Source organism: Trichechus manatus, unplaced genomic scaffold, assembly GCF_000243295.1.
Source record: "Trichechus manatus latirostris isolate Lorelei unplaced genomic scaffold, TriManLat1.0 scaffold00071, whole genome shotgun sequence".
In the NCBI taxonomy this organism is placed as follows: Eukaryota; Metazoa; Chordata; class Mammalia; order Sirenia; family Trichechidae; genus Trichechus; species Trichechus manatus.
In genome coordinates this window covers 9,015,577-9,036,418 of record NW_004444007.1, presented here as the reverse complement: position 1 = coordinate 9,036,418, position 20,842 = coordinate 9,015,577, and the positions used below count along the sequence as shown (strand labels likewise).

The 20,842-nt window shown below is 38.2% G+C and overlaps 1 protein-coding gene across 1 annotated transcript in view; it reads left to right on the top strand.

The window, feature by feature from the left end:
* DKK2 (dickkopf WNT signaling pathway inhibitor 2) overlaps nucleotides 1–20,308 on the top strand; it is a 106,141-nt gene extending 85,833 nt beyond the window's left edge. Inside the window, exons 2-4 of the mRNA XM_004380218.1 lie at nucleotides 15,353–15,503; nucleotides 17,174–17,329; nucleotides 19,861–20,308. Of these exons, the coding sequence (XP_004380275.1) occupies nucleotides 15,353–15,503; nucleotides 17,174–17,329; nucleotides 19,861–20,111 (558 nt within the window). The 3' untranslated portion in view covers nucleotides 20,112–20,308. The remainder of the gene's footprint in view (nucleotides 1–15,352; nucleotides 15,504–17,173; nucleotides 17,330–19,860) is intronic.
* The last annotated feature ends 534 nt before the right edge of the window (nucleotides 20,309–20,842 follow it).

Sequence of the window (20,842 nt, the reverse complement as noted above, 5' to 3'; positions counted from 1 at the left end):
ATTATTTTCAGCAAAGCCTGTCCTTAATGAAAACCATACCGTCCGATCACTCGAAACACATTTCTGCCTTTGATTGGATATTGGTTGAGAACTCAGCACTGAGCCAGCCAGACATCAGGCCATGGGTGTGTATTATTACCCCATCTCTGTACATCCAAACATGTTTCTCTAGCAATGGAAGGATTCCACTGCAGACATTAACAGGACTGAACACGTGGATGTTAAAGAAAATTCTCCCTAGAACTCTCCAAGCATATGTTGGCAGTTTGTGACACAGAGAATTAATTTGTTAATACTTAAGAAGTTCACTACTTTGAAGATAAAAAGCTCTATATACAGTTGCTGTTAGATATTAATTATTATTATATAATCTGTAACAGGCTGATTACTCCTTTAACTGATTCATTCTGTGAAACTGTTTTAAAGATCTATGATTTCTTTTTGGAACGTTCTCCAGAAAGCAGGACCGGATTTTTTTTTTAGCAAATTTGTTGTTATGTGTTAATGTTTCTATATAAGAAAGGCATACTAATGTTTCTCAGATGCATCATTTGCAAGTTGTAAGCAGTTTTCAATGTGCCATTTATAAAAGCATGGCACCAATTCTTGTTACTTTGGGATGAGCAGTCTGATTTCAAAGATTCATTCTTGGCTTTCTCAAGTCGTCTTATTTAAAATCCCAGGCAGAATTTGATCAGCATGCATGAGACAGTGCTGTACTCAAGGAGGGAAGATGAAAAGCAGTGTACCAACAGATCCTCATGCTTTTGATCTGCCCTTAGACAAGAGCCTGGCTAGGGCTGGGTTTTGTAATAAAAATCACTTCATCCAATGTTAACGTGGAAACAACTTGCTTGTGTGAATAAAGTTCTGGTGATCTCATTTAAACCCAGGAAATGTTATAGTCAGACTGTAATCCATCCTGTCTGATACCTGCTGTGCCCAGGTGTGGCTGTCGTCTCTCCTAACCCTACAGAACAAGGGAATCCAATCACTCTAGTCTCCAGACTGTGTAGTTAGACAGCACAGGAGGCTTACAAGGACTTAACATTTGTAAACACACAGTGACATCCCTGCTGGACTCAAAATATGTATTAGCCATGGGACATAAGAAATTTGACCTAGAATGCAGGGTTCTTATTATCTTGCCTATTTGCCCAGGAAATAGGCTCATATCATCTTTCTACAAATATCAAACATAACTAGCTTAAGCCGGAGAAAGTTTTTTTTCTTTTTTTTCAAATTTCTGTAAGTTCTTGAACTTGAGAGCAGGACTTGAAAAATGTACAGATGCTTCTAAAATTCCAATGAGTGTGGGCATAATGAGGGGAATTAGACAGGAGTGTACAAGAATCTTAGACATATTTAAAATTAATTTTATTCAAAACCTAGGAGGGCTGTCCACCTTTTTGGTGAAAGCTGACATGCCAATGAGATTGAACTCATTTATCATGGCTGGTGAGAATCTTGTTTAGGCTCTTACACAAGTCAGACATCAAATAAATGTTTTGATGGGGCATTCCATGAGGCAAACACTTGGAAAATGTACTTCAATTATTATGTGCTGGTTGCTGTCTTCCTATGAATAAGTTGTATCAAGAAATGGGATTCCCTTTAGTATTCCATCTATGTGTTTTCAAGCTGTTTGAAGGTGGCCATCATGATACTCACTTTCTTACTTCTTTGCAATAATACCTCATAGTGGTAGAGGTTAATAAGGAACATTAACAGATATGATCGGAAAAGACGAAAAATATTTAAAGACAAGGGCAAAGTTAGAAAGAAGTATTTTGGGTGGAGAGTGACACCAGCTCCACCTAATCCTTACTAGTACCCATTTTCATAGCAATAACCTTAAATAATTTCCAGAAGGCAATTAGGAAAGAAAGTGAAGTACAGAATTACTGCTACAATGGTTACTAGAGCAGCATTATTGCTATGACCCAAATATTGACATCACTTAAAAATGAAAGAGAGTACTTTCAAATTCAGATAATTTATATGTGGAAAATATCATCAGCAATCGGAATGAAATGTAAAGGAAATGATGATAGCACTTATTCTCGTGGCTAAGCCTGAAATTCTTACAACCAAGTTGCTGGCTGGGAAATTGCTCATCAGCCTATCTCCTTTCTTCCTAGGAACATATGATGTCCTCAGCTATAAAGTCATAGATTATAGATGGTTTATGTAGGACTCAGGTGATTTTGTTTTTAATCTCTTTCAAAATATCTACAAATCCACCTCTTAACTTTCAATCAAGCTCTTTCTTTTTACCCTCTCCTAACAGTTTTTTTTTTTTTTTTAATGTGGGCATTTGTGTCAATTCAATGGTACAAATTTCTAACTATTGATGCAATAAAATTACAGTTATTAATTTATTAGTGGGAAAAATATGGAATGCTGAATATATTCCAAAAAGTTCCCTGAGTAATGCAAATAGTTTTATATTCAACCACTAACCTAAAGGTTGGCAGTGTGAACCCACCCAGTAGCACTGTGGAAGAAAGGCCTGGTGATCTGCTTCTGTAAAGACTACAGGCAAGAAAACCCTATGGAACAGTTCTACTCTGTAACACATGGGATCACCATGAGTTGGAATTGACTTGATGGCAATGAGTTTAAATACATTCCAGGCATTATGTGACCACTGGGTACACAGAGATGAAAGATAATTCCTGTACTCAAAGAGTTTAAAGAAGGCAGATAAAGAATTCAACAGAGCATGATCTATACCATGATATAGATAAGTATGAGGTGTTAGCAGGATGCAGGTTAAAAGGGACATCTAACTCAGCTAGAAGTGGGGAGCCAACTCAGAAGGTTTCCCAGAAGTGAAGTCACTTGATAAAATCTCTGAATGATGAGCTGGAATTATTCTGATGATAGAGTGGATGAAGGGTGTTCTTGGCAGAGGAAAAATGTTTGCAAATGCATAGAGTCATGCCAGAGTGGGGCTGCCTAAGGGGTACAAAAGAAGCCCTGCACAGCTGGTGTGTATAATGCAAGGGCTGGACTGGGAGATAGGCAGGAGGAGACACAAGGATCATATGTCACGCTAAGAACAAAGGTTTTTTTCTGTTCATCTTTATTGTGAAATAGCTTCCTTCTCTGGTTAAAACAAACAAACCAAACAGGACAACCTTTCATATAGCATTCTAAACATAGCTGTAGATACACTTCACTGTTGGATAGAAATTTTAAAAGGGAAAGATATTTTTTTAAGTATAAGATTACAGACTGACCCTAGCAAAGTTATAGAAAAACTCTCTTAACCATTTGGCTAATGAACTTTGTCCTCTTTGGTTGCCTAGACTTCCTATTAACGAAAATACCTGTCCCATTTCCTGGGGGCAACCTCACCTTCTTAGCTGAACTACACATTTCACATCCCTGTTTTTGCTGCAAAAGGTGCTGGAAGGTGAGATCAGACACGGAGGTGTTAAAGAGAGTCCAGTGCCAGTACATCTGGGGATCCAATGAACAGGGGCCAACAAAAGAGGCAGCAGAAATACAGGGGAGCCCACTCTCTGGGCAGGCTGGAGAGAAAGTGACTTAAACCGTGGGACATGATTTCATTTTTTTCATCTAGTAACAAACCATCTGACTTCTCTCGTGCTGTTGAGAATGTGCTGGTCGCTGTACCAAAGCAGATGACCTCGGATGTGGGTGGGTAGGGTGGGGAACCAACATCTTCATCTAATGTGTTCTCTTTGGGATTACTAACACACTGAGTATGTCATCACAAGATGTACCACTTTTCTTAGGCTGAGATTTCAGTACCAGGTTCACACAACCCAAAGAATCTGTCATTTGGTTCATAATTTCTGCCCTTTCCAATTCTCTAGCAAAGCATTTAAATAGAATTTTTTTGATAGAAGCAGATCATAAGCCAATGACTGATGTCTTTCTCTATACCATGTTGTTCAATAGACATAAATTTCCCTTGCCTTTTTATGCTGCCCCTCCCTTCCTTCTTCCACACAATAAGAATTGATTTGTTTCACTGGGGTAGGAGGCTGAGAAATAAGACCATGTGTGAATTGAGATATTATTTTTTGGCAAAGCATTTTTATTTTAATACACAACATGTGGTCATATTATTGTTATTATCAGAAACTAAAAAATAAAAACACTCTTCAAGGTTGAGCTTTTCAACCCAAACATCTTGTAAATTTCTGAAATAAATAAATAAATGTAATTTCATTTGTCAGGATGTCAAGCACCTTTTCCACCAGGACTTTTTTATCCTATCATTATGTTTGGGACTCTGAGACTATTTCAAACTCTCTTGAACATATATATATATACATATATACATATATATGTGTATATATATATGTATATATGTATATATATATATATATATATATATATATGATCTTTGAAAGCCAGAGATTATTAGACTGACAATATAGTGCACTTCTAAGTGTCCCTTGCATGAATTAGGAAGGCTTGGGTTTCCTTGAGCCAGATATACCTTATCAAGTGAACGTTCCAAATAAATGAAATTGAAACATGGGCATGGAGCACAGATTCTTACCTGTTTTACAGGTTACATAAATATAGGCTTGAGATACCTATAGAAGGTATTAGGCTGGGAAATGGGAACGAGTTAGGATGGTAAATACATGACTGATTTTATGAGATAACTTCCACTCCTTTCTCTAGTTAACAGACAAGCTCGCTTGTTCAAAGCTCTAAAAGTCTTGCATCCTGTTCCAGATACAGCTTGCATCTTAGCCGTTTTATATCCCAGGTAGTATACAATAGTGTAATGATTCTAGTCCAATGCCCTTCAAAGGCTTACTGTTCGTTTTCTTTCAAATGGCAGAAGCAGAAATAGATGGATTGCTGAGGTAGAGTTCTGTGTTAGAACTGTGAATCACCTCCTCATCCTATTTGTTAATGAAAGGGTTTTTTAATCAATTGAATCTTTGGCTGTCACTATTGAGGGAACCTCTTGCTCCAGCTCTGTGGGTAATCGTTCTGGGCTATGCTTGCTTCTTCCCAAGTCATTGCCTCCAACCCCAGCACACCTGGAGGGATAAAACACTACCTGCCTTCTTGTTTACAACTCTAAACTAAATTGGAAATGTTTTACATTTTCAAGCAAAATTCATAAAGGCTTTAAAGTAGTCCTTAAGTAGAAATTAAAAGCCTTCTAATTACAGACTGAATATGGTGGATTGTATTTGCTGTGCTTTTTTCCATCCTCCTAAACATAAAAGAATAATCTTTTAAATCATATCTGCTTCCATCAGCTGTTTCCTCAAAATCAGAATAGAATGCAGTGATAGGCCTTTTGACTCTTTAGTCTGGCCTAATTCCTAGAGGAAATGAAAGAGAATTAGACAAGATTAGAGAAGTGTTAAAGTTTACATGTTCTATATGAAATGAAACAAGCCAAGACAATAAACATTGTTTCAATTAAATAATTGTTTGAACAATATATTGTTTTGACACACACACACACACACACACACACACATATATACATACATACGTAAGTACACATTCACACCCATATATATGCATATATATATGTATACAATTTGCATGTTGTGTTGATAGCCTAATCCTGCTAATAAGGTGACATTTAGGAAACAAAACAGAAAAACTTTAATCAACAAACTGTAGTCTGGATGCTTTGCTACCATTTTGCAGGGAGTCTTGGCTCTGGGAAACCCAAGTTCTTATAAGCTTTCCTAATACAAAAACCCTGAGGCATAAATTAGTAAGCAATAAGAGATTTCACTATGAATTTCATAATTCACTTTTAATTACTTCTTTTTAAAAACATATTAATTTTAATAGACAATAGATGGAACTAATACAGATGATGAAATATTTAAGAGGGTTGACATGGGAATTACATTTTCTTCTTTTCTTTGCTTCTCAACAACCCTGTCCACATTCCCGTGGGTAAACTATGTTATACATTTCTTGGGTAAACTTCCCAAGATAACTTTATACACACACATCCACACACACATACATATTCATACAAAACTCATATCCTCATTTCTAAACCCAGGATATTATAAGTGAAAAATGAGTCCTTTGAATTCAAATGTTATATCATTTACCAATTCACAAATGTGTAATCTCTGGACTCAGAAATATTTACCAATTTGATCTATTCTATAATCAGGAAGAATATCCTTCCTAAATAGCAATTAGAAAGTATATGAAGTTGTCATATCTACCTGGACATCAATTTTTGAAATTTAAATGTGTTTTCATTGGAAAAGAGAAATCTGATGCTATACAAAGAATAGAAAATAATAAAAACACATATCATCTGTTTATCGCACTTGCTATAGGAAGGGAGAATATTTGTTTTGTGGAAGATACAAAAAACCACAATGTTATGCATTGCCAGCAAGACACAGGTGTACACCACATGGGGATATGAGACAATCCAGCCGTAATCGATGTGCTGACAGCTCTGAGTTCCTCCCAAAGTGCGATGGAATGTTTGTTATGTGTTCTCCTTTACTTTTTCATATAGCTTTAGAAATTCTAGAGCCCACCCCTAAGCACAGTGGCTAAGTCTTAGGAAAGAGGAGGAACCTTTATGAAAATAGTTGTTGTTACCAGTAAAGCCTCTTACTTAGACGCATGTTATCAGGGAATTAATCTCCCACTTAGACCCATGCTTATCTGGGAGATGATATTGTGTCCATATTGCGTATAGACCAGGTATTGTCTATATGATATGTACTCAGGAGTATCATTAATCTTTTCGGCAGTGTTTCCCTATCTTAACTTATCATAAAATCACTTAGATAGAACTTTGTAGAAATACAGATGCCTGTGCCCCAGCAAGTCTTACAGAATTAGAATCTCTAAGACAAGGAGACAAAGATGTCACTTTGAGGACTAAGGTGTGCCTGACCCAAGCCATGGTGCTTTCAATTGCCTCATATGCATGTGAAAGCTGGACAATGAATAAGGAAGACCAAAGAAGAATTGATGCCTTTGAATTATGGCGTTGGGGGAGAATATTGAGTATACCATGGACTACCAGAAGAAGGAACAAATCTGTCTTGGAAGAAGTACAACCAGAATGCTCCTTAGAAGTGAGGATGGTGAGACTTTGTCTCATGTACTTTGGACATGTTATCAGGATGGCCCAGTCCCTGGAAAAGGACATCACACTTGGTAAAGTAGAGGGTCAGCAAAAAAGAGGAAGACCCTCAGTGAGATAGATTGACACAGTGGCTGCAACAATGGGCTCAAACATAGCAATGACTGTGAGGATGGCACAAAACTGAGCCGTGTTTTGTTCTGTTGTGCATGGGGTCGCTATGAGTCTGAACTGACCAGCTGGCACCTAACAACAACACCAACAAGACAAGGAGTCTTGAATAAGTAGTTTTTAAGGAAACCCCATAGAATTTGTTTGATTAGAGAAGTTGGGACGCACTGCTGTAAGGTAGGAAATACGTCCATTTTATCAAGAAGAAAACTGAGGCTTTGTTAAGTAACTTGACTAGGGTCACACAACAAATTAATTCTGGAGGTATAATCCAAATCCCAGCATAACTCCAAAATTCTCCGTGTTGTGTTACTTTTTCTGAAGAGCATGATGTCAGAAGAATGTCTGAGGCTACCATGAAAAACTTATACAGACAATCCCAGATTTGGAAGAGACTTTGACGTTGGGTAGTGTCTTCCTCTGTTTTGATTAGGACAATTATTATACTCAACCAATTGCAAAATTACAAGACTTTATAATTACGTATGACTTACAGAGGGCTCCAGATACCGGTGCAAAACTCTTTCTGAGATGCTACTTTTTGAGCGTGATGTACATGTTACAGTTGAGAACATGGTCCATGTGCAGAATAGGGCATTCCCTAGAATCTTTCTGCTTAATGACATACAGAGAACAGGGTGGAGCAGCCCAAGTTAAAGAGGACCTTGCCTTTATTTCATAGAATTCTAGTTTCCTAGGATTTAGGTGAGGATTTCTGAATGCACTGGGAATGTTAATGGGGGACTGGAAGAAATTAATCATTCCTCATTTACAATCCAAACAGTATTAGTAGAAATTCTGTAGACTCTGAACTTTTATATTAAAAGCCAAATGTCTAACCACTTTAGTCTTTAAATTGAATACATGTAGAACCTACTCAAAGATTTTCCACAAGGTGCACAGCATGGATTGTTTTAAGGCAATCAATTTCCAGATCCTCAACTTCTATGCATGCTTTTTCCTAAAATTGCTGGGCAATATGCCTATGCTTTCAGTATGTCTTCTTCCACTTTATGGGGATGGGGGAGGGAGCGGCAAAATGCTCACGTATTCCAAATCTTAATACATTGCATTAGCCAGGAACATTTTGGATGATAAAAGAGAGTAAAATTTAAAATATTGGTTTTAACAAAGACACTCTTAATGATTTTTCAAAACATCTTAAACCCACAAGGATACTTTATTTTCTTGTCTTATCCTTAATTCTTTAATTCTTTAAAAGTGATGCTTGATGTCCAATTGGAAAGTTCTGAATACAGAACATCCAAAATAGTGAAGATTCAAAAAAATGCAAATCCACTGCCATCAAGTTGATTCCAACTCATAGCGACCCTACAGGACAGAGTAGAACGGTCCCATAGGGTATCCAAGGCTGTAATCTATATGGAAGTGGACTGCCACATCTTTCTCCCATGGACAGGGTTAGAATTGCTCCCCTTTAGGTTAACATCTATCTACTGTGCCACCAGGTCTCCTTAGCGGAGATTAACAGCTTATATATTTTCAAATGTAACTGAGTGTGTTCTAAGCTATCTTATTTTTTCCAAGGTAAAAAAATCTATGGGTAAATATGTTGTTATTTATTTCAAGATCAGCATAAGAGAGTTACAAGCTATTTTATTGAATCATGTCAAATTACTGTGAACTTCATCTTATAAGACATTTAGGATTGTATATGTTGTGTTAATAAAACAAACATGCTAAAAATTTGATATGTCACATATGTGAGAGGATGTATGTTTTTCCAAATTATTTTAAGAGTAACACAAGCAAAACATTTGTAGATCACTGAACTAGTTTTAAGTGTCTAGATTATAGCTGGTGCTACACGTACTGTGGCTACACATCCAGGACATCATGAAATATCTCAGCTTTTCCCCTGAAATGTAATATAACTCGATCCTCCTGGCTGTATGTTCATGAATCCTCAAAGATGCACCCCTAACCCCTGGAGGTAATTGTGGACTGGAAAAGATTGGATTGCACATCCTTTGGCACACAGTATACAACTACACACTGGCCAAATTGAGTTACATATTCCCACACCTCCGGCAGTTGCAATTTTCATGTTTGATTTGAAACGACCACCATAAAGGGAAGGGTTTCCTTGTGTGTCATGGAAATATAGATCTATCATGTGGAATGTCATGTCAAGGGAAATGAATCTTTTCTGTAAGAAAAAAAACCAGTTGGATCTGGTTTCCCAGGTGTAACTGTACTCTCTTTGAGACACCGATAAAGTCCTGCCCCCAACCCTTTGCTGCTACCTCCTTCTATCCACTTGCCCCAAATGTTTTTCATTCCCACAGCTGGGTCATCCCCTGCAGGCTTTCTTCTGCCTGCCCAGCTGATGACGTTTTTCTGGCTTCAGAAAACTTCCGAGGTTATAACAAACAGCGCTTGTGGGGACAAGGGATTGTCCCAATTGAAACAACAACAACAAAACTAGGACGGTCTTGCAAGTATCTGGATGGGTGGCCATCCCACATGAACACTTTGTGATCTTTCTCTTCTTTTTTTCTTCCCATCATTAAGCAGGAACAATGTCATTACTTTAAAAACACGGGAGTTAAAATAAGGTCTTTACTTCTGGCCTAAGATCTATTTAATGATCAGGGTTGCTGAGATACCTGGAAAGCTTTTTCTCACTTCATTGTTCTGAGCGATCTGATTGCTTCATTGTTGCATTTACATGATCTGCGTGTTCTAAGTGATGAGCAGTAATTGCAAAATAAGAAGTCTGAATGAGTAGGCCTTTTCTCCCTATAGTTTAGAGAATAATTAAAAAAAAAAAGGCTCAATTAGCTCAAATACGATGCACTAACTACATTTCACTCTGTTGGCTACATATTATTTAATGATCATTGGTTGCATGATGAGCTTTTGCTTATCACTCTGATTTACACGGAATTTAAGCAGACATAAAACTGTTGTCAGAAACAGAATGAGAAAATGTTGTTTACAGGCTTGTCACTGTTTTCTGGCAGTATTCTGTCTTTTCAACAGCTGCAGCAGGACACGTTGTTGGTGTTTGGAGGCTTCTAGAAATGAGAAATGGCCAGATTTATTTTTCTAATATCTAAATCCATTGCATAGGTCACTATACAAACACCTTATCTTTGTGTGCATTCAGCCGTCACTATTAAATGTTCTTAGTTACGACACCTTCCACTGAGGCCAGGGAACCAGAACACATTCAGAATCCCCAAGTTCTCTGACTTAGTTAGGATGCACCAAACTCTCATTTTGTAGAACTTAACCTGTCTTAACTTCATTGCTAAAATTTTAAGTAATGATTCTAAATTAGCACAGAGGAAATGGACTTAAAAATGTTTTATACTAGAAAGAAATGCTCGTTTCTGATAGACTTTATTTTCAAGCTGGGTTCATTGTGTTCGTTCTTTTTTTAGTTCATGTCATGGTTGTAAGGACTAGCACTGCTATTTGAGGAAACCATTCTATTTTTAGGTCAGAAAAGGGGTTGGACAAAATTTCTCTTTGTTTTTTGGCCTGATCATTGACAGCTCTCATACACTGATAATTTACGGCCAATGATTTGCTATTATTAGGTGTTCCCAAATGAACCCATCTCCTGATTGTGACTGAGGCTGAGTACTGAGTGATTCTGCACAAAGCTGAGCATTCCTGGATGCTCACAAAGTGTACTTTCTGATTCAATAATGGCACATGTTGGTATAATACAAGTGTACTAAGTTCTTTCCCTAATTCTTTCACTCAATTCCTGGCCTCCCACACAAACTCTTACTGTTCCTTTTTAGACAACAAAGAAACGGTCTCTAGTTTGTTTAGAGTCCCTGGGTGGTTCAAATGGTTAACACTCTCACCTGCTAACCAACAAGTTGGTGATTCAAGTCTGCACAAACGTGCCTCAGAAGAAAGGCCAGGCGATCTAGTTCCGAAAAATCAGCACTTGAAAACCCTATGGAGTGTAGTTCTACTCTGACACCGTGGGATCGCCATGGGTTAGAATTGACTCAATGGCAACTTTTTTTTTCCTAGTCTGCTTACCTAAAGTCCAGGTCAATGAAGAGTCCTAAAAATCCACCATTAATAATCTTCATAGCAAGTAAAAAAAATTAGTCTTCTTATTCACCTGTTAAATAAATACCAGGAAAGCATATTATTACTATTTTTTGTTAAATGAAATCTTAGACCAAGGTATTCAAACTCAGTTTCTGTTTGTCAGAAAACTATCATCAAACGGGACCCAGTAATAGCCTTTGAAGGCCAAATAAATGAAAACTAAAGATTTTCGATGTGCCAGTTTCTGAATGGTACTTTGGTTAGAGTCTATAAATCCTTTCAGCCATGTATTCACTGGCATAGTCGTTACTTCACCAGGGTCCTCCATGACTACGCTGAGCCATGTGTACCTCTCTCCCTCTCTTTCTTGCCTACTGTGATACCATTCCCAGGGACATTAAAGGGGTGAATGTATAAAACACCCCAAGGGCAAACTGCAGAGCGCTCATACTCAACTTGAAAATGCCTTGTTTCAAAACTCTTTACTGAGCAATAATGCATTAGACTGATAACATGATGATGGTTATTAATGGGTGGTAGTCATATTTCCTCATGTTCTATGTTTTTTTGCTAATGGTATGCCAAGAGAAGCTTTACAGCTGAGTAAAACTGTGCTGGAGGATATTGATTTCAGAAGCTAAGGCATGCGACCAAATATTATTTGCTTTCTCTGAAACCTGCTTTCAATCAAATTACTTAATCGCTTCTTGAATTTATTCATACATGAAGACTATACATTAAAGCCATGAGCTCCATAAGCTTATATGAGAAGTTCCAAAACATTATATTTCAATGATGATAAATTTATTTTTTAAATCTTCAAAGAATTCATTAAAATACTTATATTCTGGGATTCCGTTCCAAGTCCAGGCTCACCTTATCCATTGATGTAGTGGTTGGTTGCTGCCAGTTGATTCTGATTCATGGCAACCCCATGTGTTACAGAGCAGAACCGCTCCATAGGGTTTTCTGGGCTGTCTCTTAATGGAAACAGATCACCAGGCCTTTCTTCTGTGGTATCATTGGATGAGTTCAAACCGCCAGCCTTTAGGTTAGCCGTCAACGGCAAACTGCTTGCACCAGGTATTCGTTCCAAGTCCAAGTTCATCTTATTCATAACCTCCAATGTTTTTTTCTTTCTTTTGATTCACTCTTTGCCATTATCATTTCTAGTTCAAACTAATTAAAAATTATAATGGAGCATAAGAAAACCTGTTGTTGTAAGTTATGCTTGAGTCAATTCTGACTTATGGTGACCCCATGTGTTGGACAGTAGAACTGTGCTCCATGGAGTTTTCAAGGTTGTGACCTTTTGGAAGCAGATCGCCAGGACTTACTTCTGAGATTCTTGGGGTGGGCTTGAACCACCATGTATTTTCAGGCTTAAACAAATTGAACTTCCCTCTTAAAAATTGAATTGTGTGAATTTTACTGTGATACCAACATGACTATGGTGAATACCACTTTTTGTAATATCAGCATCAAATATTTGCCGTTTTAATATTTCCAGTTTCCTATCAGCTGAAAGTGGAAAGATAATGATACACCTCCCACAATTGTCTGCATAAATGAGCTGCTAATTTTAGTCAACAACTTGCTTTCTATCATATGCACTAATTTTTATGAATGGAACCAAGTATTAGTCCAGATCCAGAATCCCTGGAAGATTTTTTGTTTTTGCTGTAAATGCCACATGATGTTTTAGGTGGCACATGTTTATTTCCAATGAAAGAAGAACACGTCCTATTTTTAAGGGAGAACAAGAAACTTGTAAGACATCAAATATTTCTTGCAAACAATTTGATGAAATAAATGTAAATAAATGAGTAACATGTGAGTGGGTTGTATTTCAATTAAATTAATGAGTTTAAATATGAAGAGGATAAAACGCTTGGGCGGAAAGAGCGTGGAAAGGCGGGGAGTCACATATGTTTTGTTTTCCTCTGTCTTGGATGCTTGAAAAATGGCCTAATACTCTGAATTCAACCTCATTCTCATTTTCTTATACCTAATGGTGGAGTCACAGAATACGCAAACTCATAGCTTTATTTTGCTCCAGTTATAACGTATGCATCAAACATGGTCACTGTGCCATCATCCGAAAGAACTTAGGGTTTAAACTCAGTGGTTTTTCAATGTAATTATTTTAAGGAGAAGTAGTAAATTGTAATGATGATAAAAATATTTCCCCATAAAACAACATGTAAAAGTTTTCAGACTCACACATGAACTTCATATTTATTTCCTCTTTCTAACCGAAGATCATCAGAACTGAATGAAAAACACATGGAGGCTGGATGCGTACACACATATATGCACTAGAAGAGCATGGGGAGAAAATAGAGAGCATGTGAGGGAGAGAGGAAGACAGAGAAGGGGAAGAGGAATAACCAGTGCACGCAGAGATGGATCATCAATCCTAATTTCATAAATATAGCCTTCAAATGGCACTAATTATTTGAGTCACAGAAATGTTATCTCAGTTTTATATTCACATCATTTATGCTTGCTTAAACATGACTACATATCATCTTTTTATTTTTTATCTTTCAATTAAAAAAAAATATTACTCTGGAAAGAAATCAACCGGAAAAAAAGTCAACTAGAAAAAAAAATCCTTGCAAATAAGTCTTGCTTTCAAAATGCCGCAAAATATGAGTGAATTTGATGTGTGGGGTGACGTTTTAGTTACTCAATTCTTAGTCTCTGAGAACAAGGATATTTTAAATGCTCTAATAACGTCCAAGAGGCAAGGAGTGCATAATTAGAGTATATATATTTATTTTTTTAATATAATATATGACACTGCTGAAGCAGCCTTCTGAGCATACAACATAGTAGAGAAATGCACAAACAAAAGTTCTTTCCGTATAAATTGCAGGTGCAGAAGCCTGTTGTTAGCTGCCATTGAGTTGGTCCTGCGCCAGCTCTAGGCCTTTCTTCCTTATCTGTCTTAATCTAGAAGCTCCTCTGAAAACTGTTCAGAATCATTGCAACATACAACCCTCCACCAAAGGTGTTGGCTGCATGTGAGGGGCATTGGCTGAGATTCAAACCCAGGTCTCCAGCATGGAAGGCAAAAATTCTACCACTGAACCACCAATGCTCTTGTAGGAGCCTGCAGGAGCCTGTTTTTTTGCTTCCTGAGAACATGATACCGTAATCGGGGTTTATCATCTCCCTGGCTACTCAGAACTCTGCCACTGCTTGTTGCCATGTTTGGAATGAAGGCGCTGTTCTTTGGTTTCTTTGTGCTACACAGTTCATTGCCTCCAGCTGTCCTGAAAGTGGTCTTTCTCCTTGTTCTTCAAAGGCAGGAATTGTGAGGAGTCACCCTTTAACTACTTGTTTGCCAATGGGCTTATTGTTGCTGGATGCCGTTGAGTCCATTCCAACTCATAATGACTCCGTGTGACAGCGTAGAACTGCCCCACAGGGTTTTCTTGGTTGCAGTATTTAAGAAAGCAGATTGCCAGGTCTTTCTCTTGCAGAGCTGCTGGGTGGGTTTCAGCCAACCTTTCAGTATCAGCCAAATGCTTAACATTGTGCCACCAAAGCTCTTTCATTAATGGGCAGGAGACATTTTTTAGCTTCTAGCATATCACTTTACAATGTTGTTTTATTTGACCTTTCCCTCATCCTCATTTAGCAGATGAAAAACAAGAGTGGCTGGGATCACTGTTACATTCCCACCTTAAATCATTAGCAAAACAACCATCACAATGGTTCCTGAGCCCCCAAAGTCACTTGGAAAGGGCTCCACTAATCAACACAAATTCTAAATCCTAACTTCAAAGTTGTGTCAATGAAAATACATGAGTAGTTTCAAGCTTTTCCTTATCTTTGTCACTATCAACAATCAATATGTATAAGGTTCTGAACTAAGTATCACTATGTAGGATCTATGTAGGATACACCAGCATATTTCCCTTTAGGAGGGACGTATTGTGTTATATTTATCGTTATGATCTGCTACAGTAATTTTTCGTAAGTGTTACAGGATCTAATCAACTTTGCTTTCTGTGTTGTTTCATTTTGTAACAGGCCTACCCTTGTAGCAGTGATAAGGAATGTGAAGTTGGGAGATATTGCCACAGTCCCCACCAAGGATCGTCAGCCTGCATGGTGTGCCGGAGGAAAAAGAAGCGTTGCCATAGAGACGGCATGTGTTGCCCTGGCACCCGCTGCAATAACGGTAGAAGAGCCCCCTACATATCTGTGGGCCTCTTGCTTTTCACACTGTTGTTATTTTTAAGTGCCACCGAGTTGGCCCCCAATTCATGGTGACCCTGAAAAAATGCTGCCTGGGCTGGTGCCATACCCCTGATAGGACCATTTGTGATTCTTAGGGTTTTCATGGGCTGATTTTTGGAAATAGACATCCAGGCCTCTCTTCCTAGTCTATTTCAGTCTGAAAGCTCTGCTGAAACCTGTTCAGCATCACAGCAACAGGCCACCCTCGTCTAACCGTTGTGTGGTGGCTGTGCATGAGGTGCGTTGACTGGGAATCTAATCCAGATCTCCTGCATGGAAAAAGAGAATTCTACCACTCACCCACCACCTTTCTGTGTGGGCCTATACTGTAAGTTAGGCTGACTTCTTCTTAGTCAGACTCCTGAAATGTAAGAAGCCTTTCAGGACTGGCAGGTGCTGGATTATGGTTTAGGCATATGTGAAATTACCCAGATTACCTCCCAAAGCTTACTTTTCCTCGGCTTTGATCATCTTCTGTATTTCATGATCCTGGTGGCTAAGTGGTTAAGCACTTGGCTGCTACCTGAAAGGTCAGCAATTAGAACCCACCAGCCACTCCACAGGAGCAAAGACCTGACAATCTGTTCCCATAAAGATTACAGCATAGCAAATCTTATGGGGCAGTTCTACTGTGTCATATGGGGTCACTATGAATTGGAATCAACTCAGTGGCACACAACAACAGCATGGTGTTGCCATGTTGAAGTGTTGCATACAAATAGCTAAATGTTTTTTATTCCCCTAAACACATAAAAAAATACGTGCAAAAGAACCTAGGAAAGAACATGTTGTGATTTAGGAATGCAGTTGTGAGCTCATCTTCCAGTTTCATACCTTAAGTACTTAAGTTCAAGACTTCTTCTTCAGAAGACACACTCACGGGGTGATGGAGTAATTGGTCCCTCCAAAAAGTGACACAGGATTCTGTCCCTCAATCTTTACATCAGCATGGCTTCACTCATTCTCAGTGGGTTTGCAGGCAGGCATTTCAGCATTAATGAGAGCAATGAAGAATCATAGACAAAATCTGATAAACATGTTAATTCATCTCAGAAGATAATCAGAAACACATACTCAGTCTCTCTCACACACACCCCCACACATACACACACAGAAATCAAGCTCGTATTTTTCCCGTGTCTGTTCCTCACCTCTGGGCATAGTCCTACTGCGGATACCTTTTTTAAACAATTGCCATCATGTTGATTCTGACTTCTAGTACCCCCTGTGTGTCAGAGTAGAACTGTGCTCCGTAGTTTTTTTTTTTTTTTTAATTAATTTAGGTTTTTACCATGTCACTATTCCAGTCACTTCACATGCATTTACAATAATCTGGTGAAAGTGAGTCTGTTTTTATTCTTATTTTTGCCCAAGGTCATTTGGCCTTGGCTGAGCCAAGATTTAAATCAAAGAAAGAGGGCTCCAGAGTCAAACTATCCTATATTCAATCTCGATAAATAAATAAGTAAATTAATAAATGAATGGATGAGTGACTGAATAAATAAATGACTTCATAGCTCACCTCACATCGGGAGAATAGTTGGATAAGCACCACACTTTACAGAATTTAGTTAATCTAACCATTTACATGACTACGTTACATGACTACAGGCATCTGCATCCCGGTCACTGAGAGCATCTTAACTCCGCATATCCCAGCTCTGGATGGCACTCGACACAGAGATCAAAATCACGGTCACTACTCAAACCATGACTTGGGATGGCAGAATCTAGGAAGACCACACTCCAAGATGTCACACGTAAAAGGTAGGGCTATCTGTAGCTCATTTTTTTTTTCTTTTTGTTTAAAGAAAAATAAAATATAGGTCATTAATTCCATTGATTTTAGAAAAAAAATCACAAGGAAGGTAGTTTAATGGCAAGATTTTAAATGAATTTATTAATTCCTATTTTTGAAGATGCTAGAGGTGTCTTAGAGGTCTTAAATTGTTAGAAAAACATATCTTAGGAGAATTGCAGTACTCTAATCAACAATGTAATTTTCTTACACAGAATTTAGAAGAAATTTTCTATACGAGCATTCCTGTCACATACCAAGTGATAAAGCATTCTGAAAAAAAATGGGAAAGTGCCTCCATATGGTTGGAGAACTTAGCTTTTGAATCTTTTTCTTACCTTTGCAGATTCAGAAACTTTATTTTACTAAACACACAGATTATATAATCTACTAAATAACTGATCTCTAATGGGATTTGGCCATACAATGCCCCTCCTGGCATCAAAATATTTGAGAAAACTAATCACTAATAGTAAAATTTTAAAAGGGTGAAATTATTTAACCTAAGGAGTGGGACATTTTTTAAAGGATGTTTTTTCCATGTGTATTCTGTGGAGTACTACTCTTTCAAGCGGCTCTGTGAACTAAAGTGTCCTGTGGTCAAATGAGCTTTGTAATAGGGCATCCCTCCATTTTGGAAATTCATAATAAACATTGGTATAATGAAGCCTCTGAGAATTCCTGCAATGAAGAAAAATGATTAACTTTTTTTTAACACTGTATTTCTGTAGCTTGTTTGACCATAAAACCATTCCCTCACATTTTCATATCTTGCGGAGCTAGTATCCCATACAATATCTGACCTATTAGTCTGACCTGGACTACTAATCGTCACATGAATAGTGCTGAAGAGAGACTGACAAATAATGCCTCTTCAATTATCCTTTGTCCACACTCCCTGAAGTTCTAAGTCCTTTTTTGCTTATATCTCCTTTTTCAATTCCATCAAATTCACATGCGTTTATTATTACGTTAGTATACTTCTTTATTCCAACAGGTATCTATGTCGCAGTACAGTTCCAAATTTACTAATTATTTTCATTTAATTATGCTTGCAATTTTCTAATGGCAAATAAGGAAGGAATCCTATGTCAGATTGCTAGGGAGCTGAGTCCAGATCATACAGTACGGTTAGTTTTATCTAGATTGACAGATAACCTTTCAGACCAGGGGTTGGCAAACTACGGCCCATGAGCCCAGTCTGCTCTGCTGCTTGTTTTTGTAAAAAATGTTTTATTGCAACACCAAACCAGTTGCCTGGAGTTAATTCTGGCTAATGGTGACCCAAGTGTGTCAGAGTAGAGCTGTGCTCCATAGGGTTTTCAGTGGCTGATTTTTTGGAAGTAGATCATCAGGCCTTTTTTCTGAGGTGCCTCTGATGGACTTGAATTGTCAACCTTTCGTTTAGCAGCTGAACTTGTTAGCCATTTGCATCACCTAGGGACTCCCAATGGTATACAGGCACGCCCATTCATTAAGACATTGTCTATGGCTCCTTTTACGATATAAAAGCAGAGTTGAAAAGCTGCAACAGAGATTATACGGCCTGAAAAGTCTAAATTAGTTGCTATATGGCCCCTTACAGGAAAAGTTTGCCAACTCCTGCTTTATACAGATAACAGATCAGTCCAACCATGCTGTGTGGGTGCTAGTTGCTAACTTAATCTTTTTTTTATTCCCCCCTTAATTAAATACCTAGATTTGTGCCTTCACATGTTTTTTTTTTTTTTTTTTTAACAGTGGGTTCTGGGTTGACCCTGGGCCTGTTGGTCCTCTGATCGATTGTCCTTTCTCTGCTGTACTACAGCCCTCTATGGGTTGTATTTCCCAAGCTCCCTGTTAGATGCCTACTGGCTGGGTGTGGTCCCGGTAGGAGATTGAAAGGCAGAAAGAAGGAAGGAGTAAGCCAGTATTTTCTTCCACTTTTACTTCCTCAAGTAGATTTTCAGGCAGCAATTTTGTCTCCTTGTGGATTAGGCTCCTGCCAGATAGGCTGCCTGTTATGATTCCAATCTTGGCTAGTGATCCCAGCTCCTGGGTTCTAACATCACCTGCTCCTTTTCACCCTCCAGCCTCAGTATGATAGTGGCTTCCAGCCACTGCCAGTCTGTGAGTTGCCTCACTTTCCTCTGGTCCTGCTACCCTACAGCTATCTGTGTGATCAAATCTCTGCATTAAATATCCTCTGTGTTCACTACTCGGAGTTTCTGTTGTCTTTGTTGGGCTCAAACCGATACATTCTCCCTGAGAATTTCAGCCTTCTCCTGAACCATAGTACTAGCTATTCATTAAACTTGATATTCAGTCCCCAAATAGTGGAAAGAAACAGTAATAAATTTAAGAGATTAGAGGACGATCCAGTTGGTATGAATCTTTTTCCATTATAAATGATAAAATCATGGAAAATAATATAAGTAAAACTATTTTATGTGCTTCTGATTGTGAAACAGAATTCTTTCTAGAATGTCATGATCAAATCGCTTGTTCACCATCTCTCTAGGGCATGAAGGAGACCCCTGTCTGCGATCCACAGACTGCATTGAAGGGTTTTGCTGTGCCCGTCACTTCTGGACCAAAATCTGCAAGCCAGTGCTCCATCAGGGGGAGGTCTGCACCAAACAGCGCAAGAAGGGTTCTCATGGGCTGGAAATTTTCCAGCGGTGTGACTGTGCAAAGGGCCTGTCTTGCAAAGTATGGAAAGATGCCACCTACTCCTCCAAGGCCAGACTCCACATGTGTCAGAAAATCTGATCACCAGTGGGGAAAAGCACAACTAGCTGACTGTGAACTTGTGTATTTAATACATGATAGCATGGTGGAAAGTAAGGGCTGGAACTCACAAGAATGGCTAGAATGGGGCATGTGATAAGAATACAGGTCACAGAAAGAGAGACAGAACAAGAGAACCGAGTGGTTGAGAATGGGTGACAAATGCAGTGCAACCAGTGTGTTTCCATTATGCAACTTGTTGATGTAAATAATGTACACATTTGTGGAAATGCTATTGCTAAAACACACACACAGAGTGGAAATTACTGATGAAGACCACGTGACTTTCCAATAGTTTAGGTTGTACTGAAGGATAGACTTTCCTTCAGGTTGCTGATTGCCTATAAAAATAACCTGAAAGCCATATTTCTATTCAAAGTTATCGTTTTAACAAAATATTCTTCTCCCAGTATACCTTGGCATATAATAGGCTTTAAAACAAGAAAATAGTTGGTGAACAGGAAATAAAAGCATGGAGCAGAGTTAATTTGGAAGAAAGAATCACGCCTTAATTTAGAAGACTATTTCTATTGCATTTAAAGGCCTTGGTAGACAAGGGAAAAAAAGCACCCTATATTCTCCAGATAATTTCAAAATAATGGTAAATCTTTTCTCAAGACCTATTTAAACATACACACGCGCGCAAACTTTTTTGCCTCAAACTGCTTATTTACATTTTTGAAAAATTTGTTTTCACCTGTAATTAATAAGAA